Source organism: Anoplopoma fimbria, chromosome 2 (genome assembly GCF_027596085.1).
Source record: "Anoplopoma fimbria isolate UVic2021 breed Golden Eagle Sablefish chromosome 2, Afim_UVic_2022, whole genome shotgun sequence".
NCBI classification, from domain to species: Eukaryota; Metazoa; Chordata; class Actinopteri; order Perciformes; family Anoplopomatidae; genus Anoplopoma; species Anoplopoma fimbria.
Genome location: NC_072450.1, coordinates 21,612,161 through 21,637,382, shown reverse-complemented (window position 1 = coordinate 21,637,382; position 25,222 = coordinate 21,612,161). Strand labels below are relative to the sequence as shown.

The following is a 25,222-nucleotide window of genomic DNA, read 5'->3' as shown; positions in this document are numbered from 1 at the left end:
TGGGGTTAATGTTGAGATGATGTCAAGCGCAAACTGGTCGTCATTAAAAACATCACAAGAAACTTGTGGGAATCCAGCCTTTCAGGTCTGGAGTGTTTACATGCACACAGCTGTTATGAATCCATATGGTCCTTAATCATATTCAGGATATGATGTTTATATAGAATATAGAGTAACCCAGGTAATCATATCCCTGATCATTCGTTAATACCTTTATCCAAGTTTCTAATCACTCTCTACTGTCTACGGAGGCGTGTAATGCACTCAGAATTAACCCTAATAAACTATATATATATAAACAATATTGTAGTTAAGTAAAAGTACCAGTACACTAATGTAAAAATACTCCATTACAAGTAAAAGTCTTCAATTCAAAATCATACTTAAAGGTACAAAATTCCAAATTCAGATCTAAGATTTAGGGATTGCCTCCACACATCACATTGGCGAGCGCTGAAGAATTATCAAAATTAAACATACTGGCAGTGAAATGGTACTTGTGTCATATATATTATAGTATATGACATTGATACATTTTAGTACTAATGGAATCATGTGTAAGCAGCATTTTGCTGGTCTAGCTGGCTGAGCTGAAGCTAATTTATATACATATACAGTAAGAACAGATAAATCTGAGATTAGATTATTGGGGTAGAAGAGAAAACCTGTATTCGTTTTTTTGTTGAGTATTGAATATTTGTAACTAACACCTCCAGAAATGGCAGCTCCATTAGCTTTCCCTGTTAAATTGTGTTGCTTTAGTTTAACAACAGCACATAGTATCCCTAAAAAGCTTCTACCAACATTGGATGAAAAGGTAAAGTACCTTAGACGTTGAAGTTACATATAGCAATTGTTTAATGGGATACTTCACCCTCAAAATGCATAGCAATTATTCACCCCATGTTACATTGAAATCTAACAAAAGTAAAAATATATCAGAACATCCGTTTAAAAACTCTCCCACAACTCTTGCAGTACAATAGTGCAGTAAAGTCTAATTTATCCAGTGGTATGCTTGCTACTTTCCAAACACATGCATCTACGCTAAAACCTTACTATTTAGAACACCTCTGAATATACAGTCTCAGGCTTGTGCAGGCGTGCCACTTGTATGTGAAAGTCTAAAGTGTTTGCAAAAGTAAGGTTTAAGCAAAGATGCATGTGTTAGGAAAGTGCTGAGCTAGTTTTGCTGTTGTTGAACTTGGCCGCCATTTACTTCAATTCATCAAGAATTTTCTCAGTTTTATTAAACATTTGTTGACCGCGGAGGCATGCGAGAAAAACACGAATTCAAGGTAACACAGGGGGAGTCATTGATATGCAAATGCTCATTTTGGGAGTGAAGAATTCCTTTAAACGGCTTTTCATGAAAATGAGGTGAAGCCTAGTGAAGTCTGTCAGCTCCCCTGCTGTGCTTTGCTTGGTGCTTCCTTGTGTTGGTGAGGTCAGGGCCTAGACGCCAAACATCAATGCTAATCTACATTCACATAACAATCCATTCAACGTGACTCGGCTGATTGAGGTGATGCACATGTTAAATTAAAGACTGTTGCAACATTTTAATATAACTTAGACATCTTTAAAACAGTTCACTTTTCAATCACATTTACCCTGGTTTTAACCTTTATATATAGATGGCATATTGGTCTAGCTACTGTCGGCAAGGTTGGCATGTAAAATATGTAAACTGCTGATTATGTTTTTAATGAGACCCAAGATAAGCACAAAACTTTGACAGGCTGAAGGGCTAAGTTTAGGAAAGAAAGGGTTATAGGACAGTTTGGATATTCAGGTTAAAGATATCCTCTACTTAATGAGTTAATTCGTTAGATCACTTAAACTGTTTTAATGCATTTTTGTGTATATTAGTCAATTTGCTAACTTGACTGGTTGACTGGTTATATTCAAGTGTATAGTTGTATATATAGTAAGTTTGTATAAAAACCCCAATCTGCTTAACAGTGAATATTCTTATTCTAAGAAATGCTAATGTCACTCACCCCATTGACAGGATAGGTCTTCCAGTCCAGCTCTCCTAGCACTGTCGTAGTGTCCAACAGAACCACTAGAGAGGCAGAGAGAGAGCAGGGCAAAAGAAAGTCATGTACAATGGAGAAGAAAAGTTGGAAACACGACAGTATAAGCTCACAGAGTGACAGCAGAGAGCAGAGAGGGGAAAGGAGAGAGTGCGAGAGAGGTTGGACAGTGAATTTTAAAAAGAAGAGAAATGGAGGTGACAAAATGGGAAGAGAGCAGATAATAGTTATCAAGCTGTCAATGAGGAGCTGACGGAGCTGTAAAGCCCTTATCAGATTCAACCACCTATGAAATAACAGCTCTTAAGAAAGTCCAGGACAACACCAACACTAACACAGATCCTCCCTCCGTCTGGAAGTCTGGGAGATTAGTACTCTGCCTCTCAGAGGTCAGGAGTTTTCTGTGCTTCATGACATCAAAGATAAGTCAGAGATGAATAAAGGGGAAAGATAAAATACAAATACAGCCCACCTTTATGAATGGCGACAACCCTTTCAGTAACCTTATCATATTCTTCAGAGAACTGAAGTTCCCCCTTGAGCCAATTGATATCATTTTGTCACGTGATACAACAGCCCGAGATTGCGTCATTTTGAATCCCACAGCTTTTCTTGGCAATAGCTGACCTGGGTAGCTGGTTGAGGTTAGACATTAGGGTCAGGATGGCCTAATGATCGGTGCATAGTACCTGAACAAATCTGGATACCGGTACCTTGTGAGAGCATGAACGCCTGGCCAATTGTAGCATTTGAATGCTACACAGGGCGTATCTTGCCAAGAAAAGAAAGGGATATCATAATTATGCACAACAAATTACGCCCGTATTGGATGATTCCTCCAAATTTAGGTCCTGTTCCAATTATTAGTGTCAATTCTGAAAGAAGTGTAGCCTACATATAGAGATGCAATAAAGGAAAGAGTGGAGACAGCCGTGATGCTTAGAGAATCCGACTACACTTTTACTAAGCTACGTAATGATGATGCGACAGTGGATGTCACTGATGTAGGTCTGCCATGGCAAAACTACAACAAAGAAGAACTACAAAAAGCGCAAAGAAAACTTGACCCTATGAAATCTGTCATTCTATAGTATGCAGGATATATAAAGAGCTCCTGCAGTGACAGGCTGCTTCACTCATGATGTGTGAAGGAGAGAAATTGGAGGTCCTTAGTTTCTGCCGTTGTCACACTTAACAATCAACACTGCTTCAATTAACGGAAACGGAAATTCACTCATGTGCAATATCAATGAAACCATAAAATATCAATATTTCCTTTGTGCAATAATGTAGATTCAACTGTTCGGGTATATTTTGATTCTAAACAATTTAGTAATAAATCATAATCTCATAATTATTAATGCTTCTTATTATTGAAAATGAGAATTTATTAACTGACAGTTTGCTATATTTACTGTTCATTTCCACAAGGAATTGTCGGGCGGCACTTTCTTCTTTCCTTTGGTAAAGGATGGTCCAGTGTATCCTATGCTAAAGGAGCAAAGAAAGAAAGGACTGAAGCACCTTTCCTTAGCATTTAGAGAATTTGAACAGCTCTTATCATGGCAGCCACTTAGATACTTCCGAGTCATTTCACTCAGTTAGGAACCTTTCAAAGCAAAAATAACTTTTCAACCGCAGCCATATTATAGTAAGGGACAGTATTGCTTACTTCAACCATACTTGCATTTTGGGTTAAGCGTGGGTTCACCCCAGTCTGCCTTATGTCGATTTCAGACTGAACAATATCAGCCCAACAATGGCAGACTTTGGGCATCCCTTATTTTATCCATTGTAATGTCCCTTGGTGGAAAACAACAGACGAGGCAACTTGGACACTTCCAACAAACAGGCCAAGTTTTGCAACTAATACAACGTCACATCTGATTGGTCCAGGACCAGCGTTAAGTCTGACATGTTTTGAGTTTATGGCTCTGATAGCCAATCTGACACTCATAATTTCAAAATTATCATCTAATCTCCGCATCAGTATTTGGTGGTGTTTTGTTCGAGCATGTTAACAACTTTGTTTCTTGGCTTGCATCCATGAGCACATTGTGCACATACAAGTGCAACAATCTCAAGCTGTCTGCACTCTGGTCACGGCTCAGGCATGAGGAGAGCCATTATCCGGCCCTCGCTGAGCCCCCTGAGCCAATTTGATATGATGAATGTGCAATTTCCTTTGTCTCCACACAGCCAGTTAATTACAATCTCTATCGATAATGTGCGTCCCACTTCAGCGGTCGACACTACAGACCAAAGAGTCACATCTTCAGACGAGCTGTCACTCCTGACTGCCAAATCCGGACTAATTCAATGGCGTTGCTACTGTTTTAAGAACAAGTCAGATAACCAGAGACGATACAATTTGATGAGACTAAATGAACCCCTTGAGTATTTACAGAGACTTCATTTAGCCTTGATCCCCTGCTGGTAATTAAGGGCAGAATTATAATAAGATGGCCTTGCGTCTGTTTAAATGGAGGATGTGGAGTGAGGGAGGCAGACAGACTGTGAGACAGACAAAGACAGGGAGATATTGATTATCTAAAAAATTACAAAAACAATCTTTCATAATCATGAGCAATGTTCCAAACCATGTATGACAGTGGCAAACTTTCCCCAACAACTCCCTTCACTGTCTGTCTATCCGTCCCTATCATACACACAAAAACACAGACACCAAAACATACATGCACAGAAATGTAGTCATAACATAATTACATTTCTGCAACTGTATTTGGAGCCAGGAAATAATAGATGACCCAAGACCATAGTGCTGAATCTGATAAACAGATTTTCTCACTCAAAGCGCACACACACACACACACACACACACACACACACACACACACACACACACACACACACACACACACACACACACACACACACACACACACAAATATGCTTACAAGTATTTATCTGGAGGACAAATCACATTACTCCTGTCTGGGTATTGTGTCTGGGAGCATAATAATCTGCAACCTTTCTACAGGACCAGAGGAAGAGTACAATTTTAAAAAAATAAGATGGACACAAATAATCTTTATAGCAGTAAATCGCCACAGTTTCTCTTTTGATATTGCGTCGATACTTACACTTGCTGAGTGAGGTGTTCAGTACGTCCATGAACAAATGTTTAACACTGAATCCTTAAGATGAGCTGAGTGTATTCAGTTGCTTAAAGCTTACTGAAATCAACCACAATCACAAGGTGGTTAATCTTAATAACAGTGCCTAGTTTTAAAGCAAACTGAACAAAAAAGTTTGTACCAAAAACAGACTAAACCTACGTAGCATCTGACACTGAACAGAAACAAAGTCACTGTTAACGTCACATCGACTCCAGTGTCCCTACAAAAAAACACAACTTGACGCTTTTTAGATTTATTTTTGAGTGCGGATTAAACAAACGAGATATGATATGATTATTAGTAAGCTTTAGAGGGGCTGGTGGGCAGATGTTTTAACTACTGAGAGAACCAGCTGTTTACCCCTTCTTCCAGTTTTTTATGCTTAAACAAGCTAGCCATCCCCTGGCTGAAACTTTGTATTTACCATATGATATCAATTTTCTCAGCTAACTCTCAGTATAAAAACAAATAAGTGTATTTCCTTCAGTGTCAAACTATTCCTTTAAGGATGGGTTCATGTCTGTTAAACAGACATAATGATACAGTTTGGTCTATTGTTTTACCTTCATATTGTGGTAGATTTCATTGACTTATGATTTCCAACACTTTTAGTAAATACAACAAATCTTGTTGTACAGTGGCACCACATGTGTGATTTCTCTATAAAAAAAAAGCCTCACTTACTAACTGTACATTCAGATCTCTTCTGCACACAGCCTTTATCGAGCATTTGTCTCCAGAAAATTGCTGCATGTGTCTATGGGTGAGATCTGACTAAAGCTGAATCTGAAAAGTTTCCTATATATCTTCCCTGCAAGTGGCTCACGAAGCCTCAAGAACTAGGCATTAAGTTAGAATCCTAAATTATTGAAGTATTTGGCTGAGGATATTCAAGCAGACAAGCACTTGACTGAGATCCCTCAGAGAGACAGGCATTTCTATAAAGGCCCTCGTCTTTTTCTCACTTTCCAGGATGTGGTTCCAGAAAGCCATTGGGAGAGGAACAATCATTATTTTCTATATGAGATGGTAATAAAAGTCGACAGCAGCATCTAATTCAGCTGATCATGACACAGACGATGCTGCATGCATCCTTGTATTTAAAGAGGAAGACAGAGCAGCATCTACCTCAATGCTACTGCTGTGTACAGAGATGCCAAAGCCTCCATTCAAAATACACCCTAGATAACAAATAAATGTTTAATTGTTTAATCAATCAAAGTGATTAGTTGGTTAGCAGAAAATTAACCAATGAGAGTTTGGGTATTGGATTCCTGTGTGAGTCATTTATCGAGAGAAATTAACAAGTATTTTCTGGTTACAGCCTCTCAGATGTGAGGAGTTGCTTGTGAACTGAATACCTTTCAGACAAATTACCCAACAGACCGTTCACCAAACTCCTCCCCCAATCAACAATTGTCTATTTGTAACTTAGCATCTGTAACTAAGAGTTTACACTCTAATCATCGACATAGCCTTATGCGGGACACATTGGTTGGTCATTACTGTATATTTACATTAAACAGCAATATGACCAATAAATACCTTCTTATATAAAAAAACCATTTCATCTCTGTCACTTTCTCACAGTCTGAGGGAATATACACAAGCGATTCTCATTCATTAGAAAACTCCCCGAGATAAATTGCCCCTGGCTAAAAAATATATTCATATATATATATATATATATATATATATATATATATATATATATATATATATATATATATATATATATATATATATATACGTTTGATTTCACTATATTTTAAACCGTTTTTTCAAGTTTCCCTTGTGTGCATCCCCTCCCCTGCAAGCCTGTCACCACCACAGGCAGACAGGCATCCTGTTGGGAAAACTGAGCACACACACACACACACGCACATACACTTACACACACGCACACACACACACACACAAACACACACACAGACACAAAACACAGAAAAATGAAGTAAAGGAGACTTTGACATTTGGCTAGTGAAAGGGCTCCTGTCGTTTTTGAAAATGTGTATCCTAAACATTAAACATTCAGGAAGGAATATTAAACTGACCTCTACAAATGTGCAAAGTGGAGGATGTCAAGAACAGATTACATTATGGCAACCTTTTACCCATGAGTACGGCTGAGGGGAGATGAAATGTGTTTCTCATACATATGCAACTACACACACTGCCCATATCACTGGAAATGATTTTTTTTAAAGTGAGAAATGATATATTTCTGTACATTTAGTGTCAACCACTAGCCCAAACATAAGAGGAATATACAATAATAAAGTTAGTACAACAAGTGTCTGTGAGGAATCATCTTGGGACTGTGTGGGCCTAAATCAGTTATATTTTCATCCATGAATGTATGAAGTCATCATAGAGGACAGAGCGGCAGAAATAGGCAAATTGGCAGAGTTTGCCATAGGCTGACATTTACTGTAACAGTCTGTGGTGCCTATAGCTCTGGTGATGTCTCTGTGCATTCACACTTTGCAGGTGAACTGTAATGTCAGAGTCTGGTCCATAATTTGGCTGATTTAGCTCACAGTATGTAACAACTCATTAAACCTACAGGTATGAATTTTTGCATTCTGATGCTGTACATCTGTATTTCAGTGTATGTTCATTCAAATGCAAAGCAATTGATTGAATTTTGAGATGAGGTTTTATTAGGTTGAAAACTTCCATGAGTTCCATTGACATGTTAAGCCTTTTAACCAAGACTGCCATCTTGGTTAAGGCAACACATTAACATTATTGCGTGAATTTTGAGGCTGTAAATGTATAAATGTGGGGGGTTTTTATACATTGAGAGTGATATTGATATATTTTGAGAAAAGTAACTACCACATGACAATCACTGCAAAAAATGGAGTAGGAGTAGCGATACATCAACTGTGAGCTCCTGCTTACTGACATAGTTTAGTTCATGTTCATGTTAATGTTAGTGTTGAGGCTGTAAATCTTTAGATGTGCATTATTTGTAAAATCCAGAGCCAAATAAATCTATTTTGAGACAGATTAGCTTTGTAAAAGTAACCACATTATTAATACAGCCATGTTCAGTCTTTCAGAGATGTGTGTTGTAACCAACACATTATCAGTGATCGGAAAACAGTTAAATGTACTGAAACCAAGTCTGACATACTTTGGTTTGGCCAACATTTTGAAGTTGTGCATGAATAAATGTGTGTTTTGATACATGCAGAGCCAGACTGATCTATTTTTAAAAGACAGTTGGTGCAAAATGTATGACGAAAATCGAATCATTACCGCCCTGTTCAGTCTTTCAAAGCTGTGTTGTGTAAGATAGCATTGGTCAGGGCAGATGAATCTACTGAAACCAAGACTGGCACATTGGTTCAGCCAAGAGCAAAACGTTTTAACAACCACGTTTAAGCGTAAGATGCATGTTTCAATGTGTTTTCTGTTGTTGTTATTTTACAAATCCCAGATAGACACTGACATCTTGTGCTAAAACCAAGAGACTTACTCAATTTGGTTCAACCCAAAAAATGACACTGGAGGGATATAGCAAAACACCTTATTATCTAATGAAAAGATTACACTACTACTCCTCATGGCAGCAAAGGCCAGTGAAGATATATTTCTTATTGTGTTGAAAGTATTTAACCTGTGAAACAAATGTGATGGTTGCATACAATTTTGAGAATGCACTGCAAAACATCAATTTGCTTTGTGTTTTGCGTGTGAACGTGCGTGTTTGGAAGAAAAGAGGATCAGTTCTGTTGGGGGAAAAAAAAATGCTTTCAAATGGTTAAAATCCCCTAAAATGGTGCATCCACTCTTGCTCCCACGTCTGTGGTTTTGATGCTCTTCGTACTCACCTTGGTTTGTGGTTCCCGGGTCCGACAGGATACTTCTAAGCAAGAACAAAAACACAAAGTATTTCCCAGTGGAGCACATCGTTGAGTCAGACAGGAGTGAACTAAAACGCTGCACAGACTCCTAAACAGATCCCCCCAAAAATGAAGAGGTGAGGAGGTTTCATGGAAGTGGCAATCCAGACTCAGAAGGTCACTCTCGGATCCACACGAGTTCTTATTGAATTATTTTCCATCCATCCCGAGCCACCTCCATGTGGACACGAGCAAACAGACGACAGAAACAGTCAGCCATTGCGCACGAATAACCCGACGGCTGGAGTGTTTGTCTGGAAACACGGGCAGGTCAGCAGGTGCAAGACTATCCCAAAAGTGTCCAAAAGCGAACTTCCTGGATGTGCGTTTGTGGTAAAAGTCAGTCTGTTTGTCTTTAATGTCTTTGATTTAATGTTTTTTTTATCCCAAAACGTGAGAGAGAGACCGGGAGAGAAAAGGGAAAATTCCGGACTTCCCGCCGCACTTTCAGCCAGTGAATCCTTCACTGTGTCTCTGTATCACTGCGTGCATCTCTCTCTCTCTCTCTCTCTCTCTCTCTCTCTCTCTCTCTCTCTCTCTCTCCCCCAGTCTTTTACAGGACGGATGCTCTCGCGCAAGCCAATTTGTATACCTCCACTCCTCCGTGTGCGCAAATCTAACTGGGTCTTTGTGAGATTTCTCACTTTACACCGTGTAAAACGCACCTCCATCAGACGGACTGTGTGGGCTTCTTCTCTGTTATCGATTCAGGGGGAGACACAGGAGATGGGAGGAAATATGAAGCCATTCTTGAAGTCGGTGTATCCCATCTGTGCCATGATGTGGGTTACCTGCATTGGACTATGTTGTAAGGAATAGTAATGTGTCTGGGCCAGTTTCTATTTATGGTGGCAGGGGAGGAAGGCGAGCAGACAAATAGAGTATAAGTTGATATGGGACCTGGTGGGTTGAAGGTGCACACACACACACACACACACACACACACACACACACACACACACACACACACACACACACACACACACAAACATGCAATGCATTCACGTGTTCCTCTGAGTCACTTCATTGTTGTTAGTGAATATTGAAAGCAATAATCTGCTGCCCATACATGTATCCTAACGTAATGTTCCTCTTGCTCACCAAATGGTGCAACGCAACAGTAATTGATTCATTAACATAATGCAGTTTCGGAAGACTTTTATATTGCTGTTTATGTTTGCAGGAACGTATTGCACTTGAAGTTATTCATATGATTCAATCAGCAGCAACAGAAGTTGGTTGTTTGCAAATACACAAACAATGTCATCTCAGTCAGAAAAAGAACACAAAGAACATCACATTTTAATCCTATAAAGTGTTTATATGAAGTATTGTATGATGGTTGATGGGTACCTGCTGATTAGGACGAACTCACTCAACGCGTCCTGAAGATTTTTATACTTGCTTCAACCTGTCCTGACTAATGGCATGTGAGCTTTAATCTGTAACACAATAGCAAAGATAATTGTTAATAGTCCACAGGGATAAGGTATAATTACCCTTTTGCCTTCAGAATCACGACTTGGCTGTTGGAGGATAAAGGTGCTGCTTGAACTGATGGGTCACATCAGTCTCTCTTTGTCTGTTTGATTGATAGCTCAAGTAATACTTGGCTGCATATTGACAATGGAATTGTAGCATTTAGGTAGGGCATACAGTTCAACAATGTTATGCATGAGGTTGCTGACAAGAAATGCTGTCTCCTGTATGTTGTGTATGGGCTTGAACAGAAAATAAATGGTGTTGCAGATACTGTGCACAGCGAATGTGGATGTCTGGGTAGAGTGTCACCAAGTGAGTCACCAAGATGATTGTTAAACATAACTTTGTTTTCCTTCTTGGGTTGCAACAGGTTCAATGTTAATGTCATAGTGAACCATTTCCTAGAGGCCAAACTAACTATGTCTAACAAGTTGGTGCAGGCCTGCGGCATGGACAAAGTAGGCAAATGCCAGGGTGCTCGCTGCTTTTCGGCTGACGCCCATGTGCATAGCTTTGACTTGATAAAATATGGACATAGTCTCTGTGACATCACCCATAGGTTTCTGTAGAGCCATTGTGGAGCTTAAAGTGGGAAGAAAATAAAAATAAATGCACACCTCCTGCAGTTAATGGGGATTTTAGTTATAGAGACCTAAATCATTTTTGTAACAAGCTGTAAGCATGTTTATTTATTCTATAAAGTTGGGCAGTTTAGCCCAGAGTTGGACTGGCAATTGGAGCCAGCTTCAAGTGGTCTTTTAAAGAGCTGCATTTTTTTCTGAACTTCCAAGTTGGCTTCATTTCTCAGCAACGGACCTATAAACAAGGTTCTGAACAATGCAGTCATTTCTGAGTAGATGGCAAATGTTTATTTTCAAAAATGACTTTTCATTGCCTCCCTGAGTAAAGTATTCTCAGGCAGTCTTTTTAGGAAGCTGGGAAACATGTCATGTTTATAAAATGTAAAATAAGACAATTTAATAAGATGTTCACTTTACCTGGGGCCCCCCAAAACACAAATCCTGGCCTCCTTCAATGAAGGAAACATAGCTCATCTCTTTCCTCAGTGTACCTCAGTTGGCACCGAGCATTCCAGAGCATTTCAGCACCATGGACAGCGGCACCAGATCCCAGAGTTGTTTACCTCTGGGATATTTATTTTTTGACGTGCTTTGTTAGAAAATAAAGTCTTAGGCTGTTCAGACATTCACTTACAATGTAAGTACTTGTTTGCAATCTGCTAAGCTCAGACAGTATTAGTCAACTAGTAATGTGTTTTCCCCCACTTCCAAAAAATGTATTTAGCTATCTACATCTAAAGTGTTCAGCTTTTGCTGCTTCAGGTTTCCAGACAATTTCCAGTGTCCCATCAGTATTTCCACTCTCTGCTTAAGTTGGCAGGATATGATGAAGATAAAAAGTGGGAATTGATTTTAGATTGTATCCTTACAGCATTATTTTGTTTAAAATGTCAAGTACAAGAACATATAAGAACTGAAAATGATCACTGTTACTGTTACTGAAACTGTTACACATATTTGGCTCATTCTGCCTTTTGTATGAGTTGTGTTTTTAACTCCCCACCTTTCACATGCTTGACACTGTCTTTGTATTCGGATAGCTTTCTTTTAACATATAGCCATTAAACTTATAGACAAAAAGGGTGCTGCAGTACACACAATTTTTACTATATCACTCTGGACAAAAATAAATAACATGTAGCTCTTGGCTGCACAGTAGGTGATCCAGTAATAGAAAATCCAGTAATGGTTAGTACTGGAAAATGTGTTGTTAGAAGTGTAAATACTCCTGGATGGCATATGTCTCTACTCTAATGTATCTATAATATCTATGATCTATAATGCAAACGGGTGTCTTTGGATTCCTGCTGAGGGGAGAAGGTTAACAGGGATGGTGCTCAATAGATGCATCATGTGTAGACTACCAACCAATTATTTTAATATTTAATGGTGAGTAAAGGGCTTTGGCTTTATATCAAGGTCTAGAATTACAGTATATTTGTAATGTCAAAGAGCTGTGGAAATAGAAAAACTTGATGGTGAACAACAATTTCATAAATCAAACTTTGTTTGAATCTTTTCAGTTTATAATAAGGTTAATTTTACTTTTTCTTCCTGTCTCCGTCTTTATAATTTTTTTTATGTGTTTTTATGTGAATAATACAGTTGCCACAATACATCTTTTTCATTGTTCATGCTCATAAAAAACACTTGACACTGGCAGATCTTACAGTAAATGTGCAGAAAACAATAAACAATAATGAAAAGCTGCGTTCTTTAATAGAGTATTTGCATTAACAGGAATCATTTCATCATCATTTCAATTTTATTCTATAATTATCAAAATGTGTTTGTAGATAATAATGTGTGAGATAAACTGTACATATTAAATCTTTACGCTGCAGTTGTTCATATATTGTAACTTTAAATCAGTTTAACATTTAACATTCAAAAAAGTGCTGTTGGCACAGAAAACACAATTGGGAAAAAGCTATTGTCCTGACACAAAACAGATGAACAGAGTGCAGAGTGGTAGATCAATTTTTTTCCCCTTTTCCGGTGACTAACAATCACTTAAAATCCACCAAAACAGCTTAAATCTTTAAACTGAAAATTGACACATCTTGTTTCTCAAAATACTGAAACACGGATTCTGCTTCGTGTAATGATGATTCAAGACTGATTTGCCATCTACACTTATAAGCCTTTACATATGCCGCTGTTGTTCTAACTCTTCACTTTAGAAGAGTATAATAATTCCACATGCTCAAGTGTGTGAAAAGTAAAAGTTCATGATGTTGCACATCGTCAGTTTCCGAAAGTTGCAGAAAACGTTTGAGGATGATGCAAGCAGAAAGATCAGTAGGAAAATATATAATTAAAAACCTTTTACAATTCAGTCTGTGGGCAACATGATATCTGTACCAAATCTTCAGGATATTTTTTTAAGGGGTGGACCAGGTTTCACACCGATATTGCCATTTATAGCAACGCTGCTAGCACAGCTACAAACTGAGCGTAACACAGTGAATACAATTTCATATAAAACAGAAAGCTTTTACGAGTAGTAAAGCTGGGCTTTGAAACTGTTAAGTATAATAAATGCTCAAAGTAAAATTTACTCAGGTATCAGAAAAGAGAGAAAAAAAAATGTAACCGTGTGATGAACCTTTAAAAGTGAGCAGAGTGGAAGTGAATAGAGAAGCTCTACCAGTGAGAAGTCTTTCAAGATGTCGGGACAGGATGACCTGTGAAAGAATAAACCATAATTTTGTTCTGGATAGGGATTATCACTCTTCAGCTGCAGACTGACTAGAACCTAAAGAGCTTTAGAGCATAATTTCCTGAAATCCTTTTACTCTTATACATCTCCTCTGCTGTAGGAGACCACACATTGTGCTGCCTGATTATTCCTGATTCGGTCTGCCTGTCAGTCGACATCTTTATTTGTCCTCCACATTTAGAGAACCCATCCCTCATCTCCCTCGCTGCTCCTGTGCCTTCTTTTTGTCCTGTCACACTCTCAAGCCTCTCTCCTCTCTGTGTGTCCTTCTCTCTCTCCTCAGCCTTCAACCTTGTTGTTCATTACTTCGGCCTCCCGCAATACCTCTTCTGCTTATTCGTCCCTCTCTCCTCTTTCTCTCCACCAACAACCCATTCCTCTCCTTCAGATCTTCTGCTGTAGCATCGAGCCACCTGCCCACGCACTTTTTTCACTCTCCATCTCATTCTGGTATGTGTGACCTCTCTCTTTCCCTCTCTCTCTCTCTCTCGTTCTATCTCCCCTCTTCCCCTCTTCCCATCTCTTTGTGAATAATTCATGATTTGGTGGCACAGTGCTGAGGTGAGGAGCCTTCCTCTGTCTGAGCTAGCACAGCACAAATATTTACTCTCAGAGCTGGGTTTAGTTCAGTGTTAGGACAGACTAACTGTGTGTGTGTGTGTGTGTGTGTGTGTGTGTGTGTGTGTGTGTGTGTGTGTGTGTGTGTGTGTGTGTGTGTGTGTGTGTGTGTGTGTGTGTGTGTGTGTGTGTGTGTGAGAGAGAGAGAGGGTGTTTGCCTTATAAGTAACAGTGATTACATGTGGCATGGGCCCCAGAGGGGAAAGGAGGTCTTTGGTCTCTTCCTACATTGATGTTACTGCTCCATTGAACAGTCTCTGAAGTCTTCTAGGACAGACAGACAGACAGACAGATAGATAGATAGATAGATAGATAGACAGACAGACAGACAGACAGATAGATAGATAGATAGATAGATAGATAGATAGATAGATAGATAGATAGATAGATAGATAGATAGATAGATAGATAGATAGATAGATAGATAGATAGATAGATGAACATATAAGGATAGTCTGGATAAAGTAGGACAGAAGAAAGGCAGGACAAATGAGATGAAATGAAGGGAACCACAGTAAAATATAGGCGAGAGAGTGGGGAATCTCACGGTGACTGTGCATTGACAAATGTCTGTTCTGTTTTGGCTGGCGAGAATGGTGCTCAATTGCAGGTCTGGAGGAACATCAAAACACAATTAAGGGCTGACATGGAACTGGTCATGCAGAAGAGTGAGGACCAGGAAGAAGAAGAAGAAGCAGCGGGGAGGAAGGAGGAGGAGAACTCGGTAAAGAGAGAAGGGCGAGGAAGTGAGATATTTGGGAAGCAGACAGAGAAAGACAGTCACATAATTGTATTTTATTGACTATGATTACAGAAAAAGTGGCAGTGGAATTGATAGAAATTAGAAAGACCGTACAATCATTCAAAAGGTGTGTATGTGTGTGTGAATGGGAGGGAATAGGTTAGGTTAAGCTTGTTACTGACTGGCCCCGTTCATCACATGAATAATCATTTCTTCTGTACAGGAATTATAATGCATTTAGAGAGGCTAATTTAATTTTCAACTAAGTGATTCTGAAATGTACCATGCATGAATTTGTTTGAAGTGTGCAGACACGACAATCAATTCCTGACAGATTGTGTGTAGCGGGTCCAAGGAGCTATGTGGATTCTCCACAGACCAGATTTCAGTCCCTGTGTTGATTGTACACCACTTTGGTCTGTCAACACTCACAATACTTTGCAGTTAGAGCTTATAAATAATGCAAATGTTAGCATGCTAACCAGCTAAACTATGCAGCTGGCATGACTGTAGACTCTTAGTCTTTTTATTTACTGAAAGTCGTCTTTCTTATTTTTCCTTTGTTAAAATAGGAGCTGGGAGGCGGTTAACTTACTTAGCTAACGGCCGGGAATAACTAGCCTGGCTAACCTCAAAGCAGAATAACTATGCCTTCAAACATATCTAAGGCTAACTAATTTACACAATGTTTCTTAGTTGTTAATTCTGTACACAAACAGAAATGTAAAAAACAGGCAGTGATTTGTTGTCTTAGGGAGATTAATACGGTGTTATTAGCAAAAACAAGCCGGGCTCAGCGACTTTATGTCAACTCACTAGTTATTGTAAGGTTGCCAAATGTAGTACCATCGTCTCTGTACAGAGACCATTACTTGTGCTCACCAACCATATCTGTCAATCTGCGCTACAGCCAGAGACACTGTACAGAATTGTAAAATGAACTATTCCTTTAAAGTGGGTCAGCTACCTGTCAGGTTGCCAGGGTTCACATGGACTCCTTTATGTATATAAATGTGTGTACTATTGTTGGTTTTTCTTCCTACCTTTCTATGGTTCCAGCCAAAATATCACACTTGCCCTCCCTTTGTTTTGAATATATATCATTTTAGGGCTTAAACTCCATTTTATTGGGACTTCATTCTGAGTCACAACAGCATCTGAGACTTATGATTTCCATAGGCATTCATTCTTCCCAGAACGCATCATACTTGATATGCTTGAAAAATCTGGATTTGAACTTTCAAGTATTGTAAAACTCAGAACAGTATCTATCTTAAGGCACAACATCCTTAAAGCTGTGAAGTCAGCAGGAAGAATCCTAACGTTAACATTACAGTCCAGTGGACTAAGCCCACCTCTACTGTGGCTATTAACCACAACTTCATTGCTATTAAATGGAACAGTGAGCATTGAGCAAGAAGATGGGCCTTATGAAAATGAAGTTGCGTGTATGTTAAGTTTAATATCCATTCCAGGCTCGTTCTGCCCTTTTGCAAGGGTGTAGTGTTTGATTGATCAACTTTAATTCCCTCAGGGTGAAGTTTCCTTTTAGTCAAAAGCAAAAAAGGTCATAATTAACATTTTGTTAATGTGTTTTTTCTTATCCTGAGGAATAATTGCTATAACTGTGAAAATAAATAAAGGGGACCAAATAGATACACACAAAATAAATATAGATAACATTAAAATCTCTTCTTAGGCATGCAAAACAGGGCGCTCTTCATGAGTCACCATCATCATCACATTGCCCAAAAAGAAATATCACAAAGTCTGAGCTTAAGTGTGGAAACGAAGTTAGTCATGCTTTGGCTTTGACCTTACTAATATAGTCATTGTAAAAACTATCACCTGTCCATATAGCAGTAAATACTTTAGCCAATGTCTTCCTTCAAGTCAGAGGACGTTTTGGATATTCAACCCTACATCTCCAGCACAAAGAGAAGGTGAAATATCAAACATCTAGAGGACATCATAAAAACTGTGACCCTCCCCCTCCTGCTGCCCACTGAGCTGAATACCTTTGTTCTAGAGCTGAGAAAGGCTTTCAGTCGATGCCTGACCACATTTGAACACCTGTGAACACCTGTTGTTATAAGATCGATCTCAGTGACAAGAGGGGAAGCCCAGATTTGTGGTTTAGGAATTGGACTGAAGCTGTGTCTAAGAGGCCCAGTGGGATGTTGAATCCTCTGAGTGATTAAGGGATGTGAGAGGCTTCATGCCCTTCAAAACTGTTTCATAACTACAGGTCTGCACACAATGTCATTTGAAAGAACTATCGACAATGCTATTTTAATCCATAATAACATCCAAAATTATGTTTTGACAAAACTGCATTTAAACCCATTAAAGTAGGGCTCTGTGTTGAGTTTTTGTATCAAATACAGTTTTCTATGATCAGCACCCTGCATAACAATCTAAGTCTGTTTATTCATGCACAAAACTCACCAGGAAAAAAACTTGAAAGTTCCCATACAAGCTCTCTCTCTCTTTTTAAGCAACGTGACCTGAACAGGATTAAGCTCAGGCCCAGTTTGATAAGATGAGTCAGTGAGACCCAAGTCTCACTCCTCCAGGGGGTTTTAAAAGAGGTGGCACCATGCTGCTGCCCTCTCGCTGACCACAAAGATAGACAGCACAGCAAACTCTCAGCAAGCTAGATCTTCCCACAAAGTGCTCAAGCAAGGGACTTTACAACTGAAGATCATAATATGTTTCTTTGGCTGATAATGCCCGATTTGTACGTTTTATTTATTGAGCTTTGTTTTTCTCATCTGTAAAAAAATGGGTGTCCCAATCAGAACAAAGCAAACCTTCATATTATTGTTGGGCCTTCGTAAAATCCCGTTGCTGGATTTAGCAAAAAACAATAAAAATTGTGGATATAGACCTGGTCTTTTACCAAATGTATGCTGGTAGAGGCTCCATTACACCCCTGACGCTGAATGCACTAAGCAGGTACCATATGCAAAATGGATGTATGGATGATGGGGGATGCTGAAGTGTATCTATAAAAGCTTCAGTTGCATCTTAAAGCCTAATTTTCTTGGACAGGCAGGTGGATGAAACATAACTGGGGAAATGAGGTGAAGAAAGATGAAGTGGTACGCAGAAGAATAAAGGTGACCTTTTTAATTAAGAGAGGAACAGTTGGGGAAAGACAAATAAGATAATTTCCCACTAGTGGATTTGTGAGTTTTGTTTGTTTAGACGCTCTGATGACTCAGTTTCTTCACAGTTTTGTCACATTTTGTTTCTGAGCTCATTTGAGCTACTTCTAACTGTAAACAACTCAAGATGCATCAGTTTGCCTTGAACAAGTGTGATTTTATTTTCTGCACATCATCCTTGTGAAATTGTTTCGCTATGCCTGGTGTTTTTGTGATTGGTAGGTTTTGTTGAAGAGAGCTTTTTTTGGCAAAGTGATTGTGCACCATCTCACTGTCAAAATCTCCAAGCACCTTTTAATAATACATTTATAATTCATGATGATAATTGAACTACTTCTGTAGAACCATTTAGTCACCTGCATTATTCATTTAAACCAACCAACTGCATAATGAATGTGGCACAGCAGCAACAACACAAAAGACTGTCTGTTTATGTTTTCACACTTAGACCTACAGTGTGTTGTTGTCCCCAAGGCTTTGACATTCATGTTTCTGTGCTTGTTGGCATATTTTAACTGGCATTAATTAAAAAACATCTCACATTTATTTCTATGTATCAATTAAGGAAGTAATACAAAAGGATTGTAACTAAAATGCTAAAGCAAACTAAGCAAAGGTCTGTCAATGCTGCTCTTGCTTCTTACAAATTATTGTTTGTACATGATTATGATCATATGAACTTACTTTACTTTTCAAACATGTCTGCATGTGTGTTGTGTGCGTGTGTGTGTGTGTGTGTGTGTGTGTGTGTGTGTGTGTGTGTGTGTGTGTGTGTGCGTTTGTGTGTGTAGCACGAAATTAGAGACAAATGTTCAAAGAAAAAGACCCCCTGAGACATGAGAGAATTAAACATTAATTTCTGGTCCATGGTTTGTGGTTCAGTTAATGTTCAGCCATGATTCTCCTTATTGCTTTTAGCTTGTTAACAAGAAAACAAGTGCACATGCAGGACATCAACGATTTTGTTGCGTTTCCAATCTCACACAATCTATTCTATGGTTTGATTTACATATAACAATGTACAGTGTTAATAGCATTATTGAATTCCCAAATAATCATTTAAGGTAGCTCTATTACACGATTTATTAAATATAACTTCAGCATATTGAATTCCCAAAGCCTTATTCCTCAAATATAGTACTTATTGATTTCAGGGAGAAGAAAAAAAGACCTCATTCAGTCCAGCTTTGATATTCTTGCCAATAGCCACCTGTCACATCGCTGTGATTCCCTAAAAGAAAGAGGAAATATGAAAACACAAACATCACCTCTCTCTTCTCAGCATTGATTGACTCTCTGCACCATAGTGGACAACTTTGGAAGATACTCGATTGGTTTGTCCAACTCAGTCTGTTGAAGCCTAAAATTAGATTCAGCTAAACTTTAGGAGTCATTTTTTACAAAGAACAAGGAGTGTGGATCTGTCCCACATTACTTGCATTGAAATTGCTTCAGCATCACAGAGACTTAGTATGTCCCTTTGAACATATTGCACATATGGGATATACATGCAACATGTAAACCTATACTTTAAATGAGTGTCAGCTTTTACGTTTTAATAACACTTATAATGGACATCAGTATATATCTAAGGTAGTGCTAATGTTATGGTTAGCATATTAACTAATAATATATATTTTTACATTTTGACATGCAGGAAACACTTTCCATTTAGTATCTTCACTTTCATGGTCCTGCTATTGTCCACACTGGCTCACTGTCACACTGTCATGATTTACTGGGAAACTTAAATTGAATAGCCAATCATAAATGTTGTAAGTGACACCTGTGTTTTGTCAAGTCTAAATGTCTGACCAAAAACATTCTTAAAAAACTTTTACATCTCTTAGTTTCAGCTTGTACAGCTCTTTTTTTTAACAGAATTGTATTCATACTTAGGTCAATATAAATGATACATAACTATTTGCTGTTCGGCAAACAAACAATGATTCACATATATATATATGAATCATTGTTTAACTTGTCCATAGTGTTCATTAGTTGCCATTTATATTTAAGGCAGCGTTAATGCTTATAGTAAGCGATTCTACTAATGGTGGCTATTAAGTGGTTGGCATGGCTGCTTTTGTAGGTGATACTAAGTATAAAGGCCGTTCGTACACCGGTGTGTCCACCCACACTGGTGTTTTCACTTATGTTGCCTCATTAGACTTCCACTCAGAACTGTGTGGGCGTGTACCACATGGGCTTGATTGACACCTCCCTCCTCTCTTGTTTTGATTCATTCTTAGAGTTTGGTGACATCTCCCAACATTAACCTTAAAGTGTAGTCACCATCAGTTATGTAAAACACTTCTAACATTGGACCAGTTGATAGTTTTATAATGACTCAAATCAAACGCAACTCAAAGTCATAATATTCCAGTTAAGATGTAAGGTTTTGGTTGGAGGTGAAGAGTAACATTTGAAGAATCAAGTAATCAAGTGATGTTTTGGAAACTTTTGTGTGTCAAATTTGATGTAGGTTGATAATTAAAGTAGTTGATCATTGTATGGAGTACAACATTAAAGTAAAAAAGAGAAACAAAAAAAATATACTAAAATGATAGGATATCAAAACAGGAAAATACAGTAGCATACAGCATATAGTCAGTCCAGGTCAAGAGGCAAAGATTCATGGATTTACAATTGAATCCAAGTGGATATACAGGATATTCTTTTTGCCTTCAAATGTAAAGGAATGAAGGGTTTTGTGTGCATAGTATGCCGATGTGAGTGTGTACACTGCACTGAGAGTGGTAACAGTAAATACTCCTCCTTTCTCCTCTGTCTCTTTTCCTCTGAGTGAACCGTCTTGAAAATGTATGTTATGGGTCTTGAGTGCTGAGTGCACTTGTAAGTTTCACAAGAACATCAAAACACAATCAAGTCGTGTGGATCCCAGAGGCTCGAGGCTGGGAGCTAGCACTTAGGGAAAGAGAGGATTAAGGGGGGGGGGGGGGGGGACTTCAGAAACGGGGAACGGTCCCAGAGGAAGGATGTGCAGCTGGAAAATAAATGCATGGAAAATTACTTTCCATCATTTCATACAGCTGAAACCACTGATAAGATATTTTAATTCAAAAATGTGATCGCATGATACCGCATTGTTCATATCAGTTTTTTTTATAGGAAGCAGAGTTTATGACTAATTGATTCCCTCATACATTCATTCAGTGGTTTTTACCCTCCGCTGTTGTTAAGAACTGAGTTCACTGAATCATTCCAAAGCTCAGCTTCAGTCCAGAAACCTCTTATATTTCAGGTGTCACAACTCACTACTGATCACACAGCCAGAGACGGAGGGAAATGAAAATGTTTCTTTTTTTTAATACCCTGGTCAAGAAATCTCGCTCCATTTTTGCTCACTTTTGAAGCCAGAGTGTGAGGAATGGTAATAGAGCCATCACTCTGGGAAAGAGAGAAAGATGAATAGACAGAGAAGGGGAGGCGAGAAAGAGTGACGTAAGACTGGTTCACAGAGAGGATTCATTTGCAGCTATATTTATACTATTGAAAAACAATTTTGATAAAACCTAATGATGCATACATTATTTCTTATTACTAAAAATCTTCACTGCTAACGGCTTTTTAAAATGAGTTATCATTAGCTCATGGTGGAGCGTGGCTGATGTTAGTCAACTATAATCACTTGGTCAAGCTTAGGGAAGATTGTGGTCATGATTAGGGAGTAAATAGGTAGGTCAATTGTTTCAGATGGTTAAGTTTGGGTGAACAAGTTGGATATTGCCTCTTCTGGTTCATTGCTCCTGTTTAAAGTATTAAAACCATATTCAAAGGTGTTTTTCTTGGTGAAGGGTAAACTTGTCAGTGTGGCTGAGTACTATTCCATAGCTGTCTCTGTAAATCTCTAACTGTGAGGATTGTGCTCTCTTGATATCATTATTTTTGTGTGACACAGGAAAAGCAATCTTGGCACCCAGCACAATGGATATTTATCTTAATTTAACCAGTTTACTTTATTGCCAGAGACATTTTATTTTTTTCCCATTCTCCTGGAATGATTAATGATTCAGAATTTAGGACCACATAACGACGCCTTGTTGATGCAAAGTCTAGCATGAAAAATCAGACACACTTCACAGATTTTTCTGATACCTTCATTTATTAATTTATCCTATTCAGTAATCCAATGGTTTAGGAGATGATCTTATTGTGTCGGGTTATAATATGCCCCTCAACATTACTCATTTCAGTCTCATTATTTATCTATTTTATGCCACAAAATGAGTGTGCTGTGTATGGCTTCTGGAAACAAACAGCAGGCTACATTTTGTTGCGTTTGACTGAGGTGCTATTGCTGTCACCACATTTATTTCAGTTTACATGGATTTTAAACCTGCTCCTCACTTTCTCACACATTTGAATTTACCTTATTTCTCCGACACACACACACACACACACACACACACAGTATGATGTGATTTAGGGTGTCCAGGCAGTGCGGTGTGAGGAAATAATGTCTCAGTAGGCCTCCTGCAAAAGGCAGAGCAAGAGTTAAGACATTAATAGGCAGAGAAAAGCTATACAGCATCGCTGTCTACCTGTGTGCTGGGGCTGGCAAGATCAAAGGCTGCCTCTGAGTGTTAGAGAGAGAGAGGGAATGAGGGGGGCAGAGAAAGACAGCCAGATAGACACAGTGGAAGGGAGAGGAAAAAGTCATCCAGCGACAAGGAGACCGAGAGAATAGCAAGTTGTGAAGGCACAGAAGAGACAGGGAGGCAGGTAAAGAAATAATCAACAGGGAGGATAAATTGGAGACGTTTCCCTTCTGCCACCTGCCTTATTGCTGACTTCAGATTATGCGCTGCATTGGCCTCGGTGTCACCTCCTGTATACCTTGTGAAACCCTTGGAACAAGGCAGGCATTCAACCTGTCTGGTCAGCACACTGACTACTGAGTCATTTTATTTGGAAATAAGCCTGCAGTGTGAAGCAGGACCCACTTTGCACTAATGACCACAGCATGGCTCTATCAGTGGCAATGCCAGTCGGTTGGTCGGTCGGTCCACTATTTTGGCCCAAACTGAAATTTCTCGACTGTTGGATGAATTGTCATTCATGTCCCCCTGCAGCACAAACTTTAAAAGCGTAGGTAATCCTCTGACATTTCTTATAGTGCCACCAAAAGGTCAACATTTCAATTTGTCCAATACCCGAAAAACTTAAGACATTCATCAACCTTATTAGCTACTGTTAGCATGCTAACACCCTAAACTAAGACAGTGAACATAGTAAATACTAACTCAAAGCAGCAGTGTGACTCAGAGCAGCCATCCTGTTTCCTTACATGTGAGATAAAACCTTTTGGATAGTCTGAAGCAATTATAATTAGTTTTGTAGGAAAACAAATACTAAACTGTATCATTGTGATATATCAACATGTGCCAAAAAGCACAATCAGTTTATTACTATAGCACAAGAATTCAGTATAATTTAATCAGGGCCCAATTTCAAAGGCAAACTGCCGGAGTTTTGTATCAAAAAATAAATAAATAGTGTTTAAAATAAATGAGATGAGAAACATGGCATCCTGCAACGCCTAACAGCTGCACATATTCCACTATGACCTGCTGAATACGAATAATAAATGTATTATTTAAGTGCCTAAGTGCTTACATAAAATGTGATGAATAGCATTTTAAAGGTAGGCTCCGGGAGGGCTCCATTATTTCTGAATTACCTCGTTATTTCTGTAATACTGCTCAGAGAACATGTTTTAATTTAACGAACTGCCGTATATGAATAACATCCCCCACTAATATTTTTTTTATGAAGTTTAAAACTGTAAGCATTGGTGTGAAATCTATCGGTTTTAATCAGCCCCTTCATACCTATCCCCCTCTGACTTTCTTTACCTTTTTTTCTTTTTTTATCCCCTTTGGGTGAAGAATCTATTATTCATGCCTTCACTCTGGAAGTGTCCACTTCAACAAGGTTTGAAGTTGGGAAGTTTAACAGAAGTGAAGTGAAAATTGAGATGAGGCAACTCAATCTAGGTGCACCTTTACTGGATGAACATTTTATTCTTGGAGATCACGTACTGCAGGGGTCCATGCAAAGGTCAAGTAAGTGTTAACGCGGGGCTTCAGTGTGTATGTTCCTTTAAGGCAGGATCAAATGCAACTGAACTGCAGCTATGGAGCGGGTTCAAATAGAGAGGGATAATTCCTAAAATGATGTTGAACCGATAATAAAGCAGTCCATTGTGAGAGATTGATTAATTCATGTGATAATCACATGTTAACAAGCAGAATCTTGTATTGGGTGAAAATGTATTCAAACTAATTGTAGCACTTTCAATTTAAAGAGTAAATTGCATTTTGTTACGAGTGTCAAAAAAAGTTTTCAAGGCTCATGGCCTAATTTTCTTTGATTAAAGTCTTATTAAAGTCTCTTTTGTTATTTTATCATGTACTATTCTTGTTCAACGAATGAATATTTTTTTATAGTAGTTATGTCGCTCTGTAAAGTGGTGACAAGTGGATTGTAGAAGATTGTAATCCACTGTGCGAATAGTTACTGTTTAAGCTGTCAGAAGTGTAAACTCACATTCTAAATTGCCTTAATTGCTCCCAGTTATACTGATCTACAGTTCATGTTTGCATTTCATTTGTGGAAAATGAGTGACTTACTTAAAACTGAAAAAAAGACCTGGTAGTTTTCTCTACCAGGTCTATCCCAATCCCATTTCGCTGCAGGACTGTCCGAGGCTTTTCATTTAGTTTTTATATCTCCCGATCAATTCTGTCTTTTCCTCAGAGGATGAATGGAAGTCCGGTGCAGTGTAATC

The 25,222-nt window shown here is 38.6% G+C and overlaps 1 protein-coding gene across 1 annotated transcript in view; it reads right to left on the bottom strand.

The window, feature by feature from the left end:
• LOC129099458 (ephrin type-A receptor 6-like) overlaps nt 1-9,100 on the bottom strand; it is a 46,792-nt gene extending 37,692 nt beyond the window's left edge. The window contains exons 1-2 of the mRNA XM_054608710.1: nt 9,022-9,100; nt 2,004-2,068 (exon numbers count right to left, since the gene is read on the bottom strand). Of these exons, the coding sequence (XP_054464685.1) occupies nt 2,004-2,068; nt 9,022-9,100 (144 nt within the window). The remainder of the gene's footprint in view (nt 1-2,003; nt 2,069-9,021) is intronic.
• Between the last annotated feature and the right edge of the window lie 16,122 nt (nt 9,101-25,222).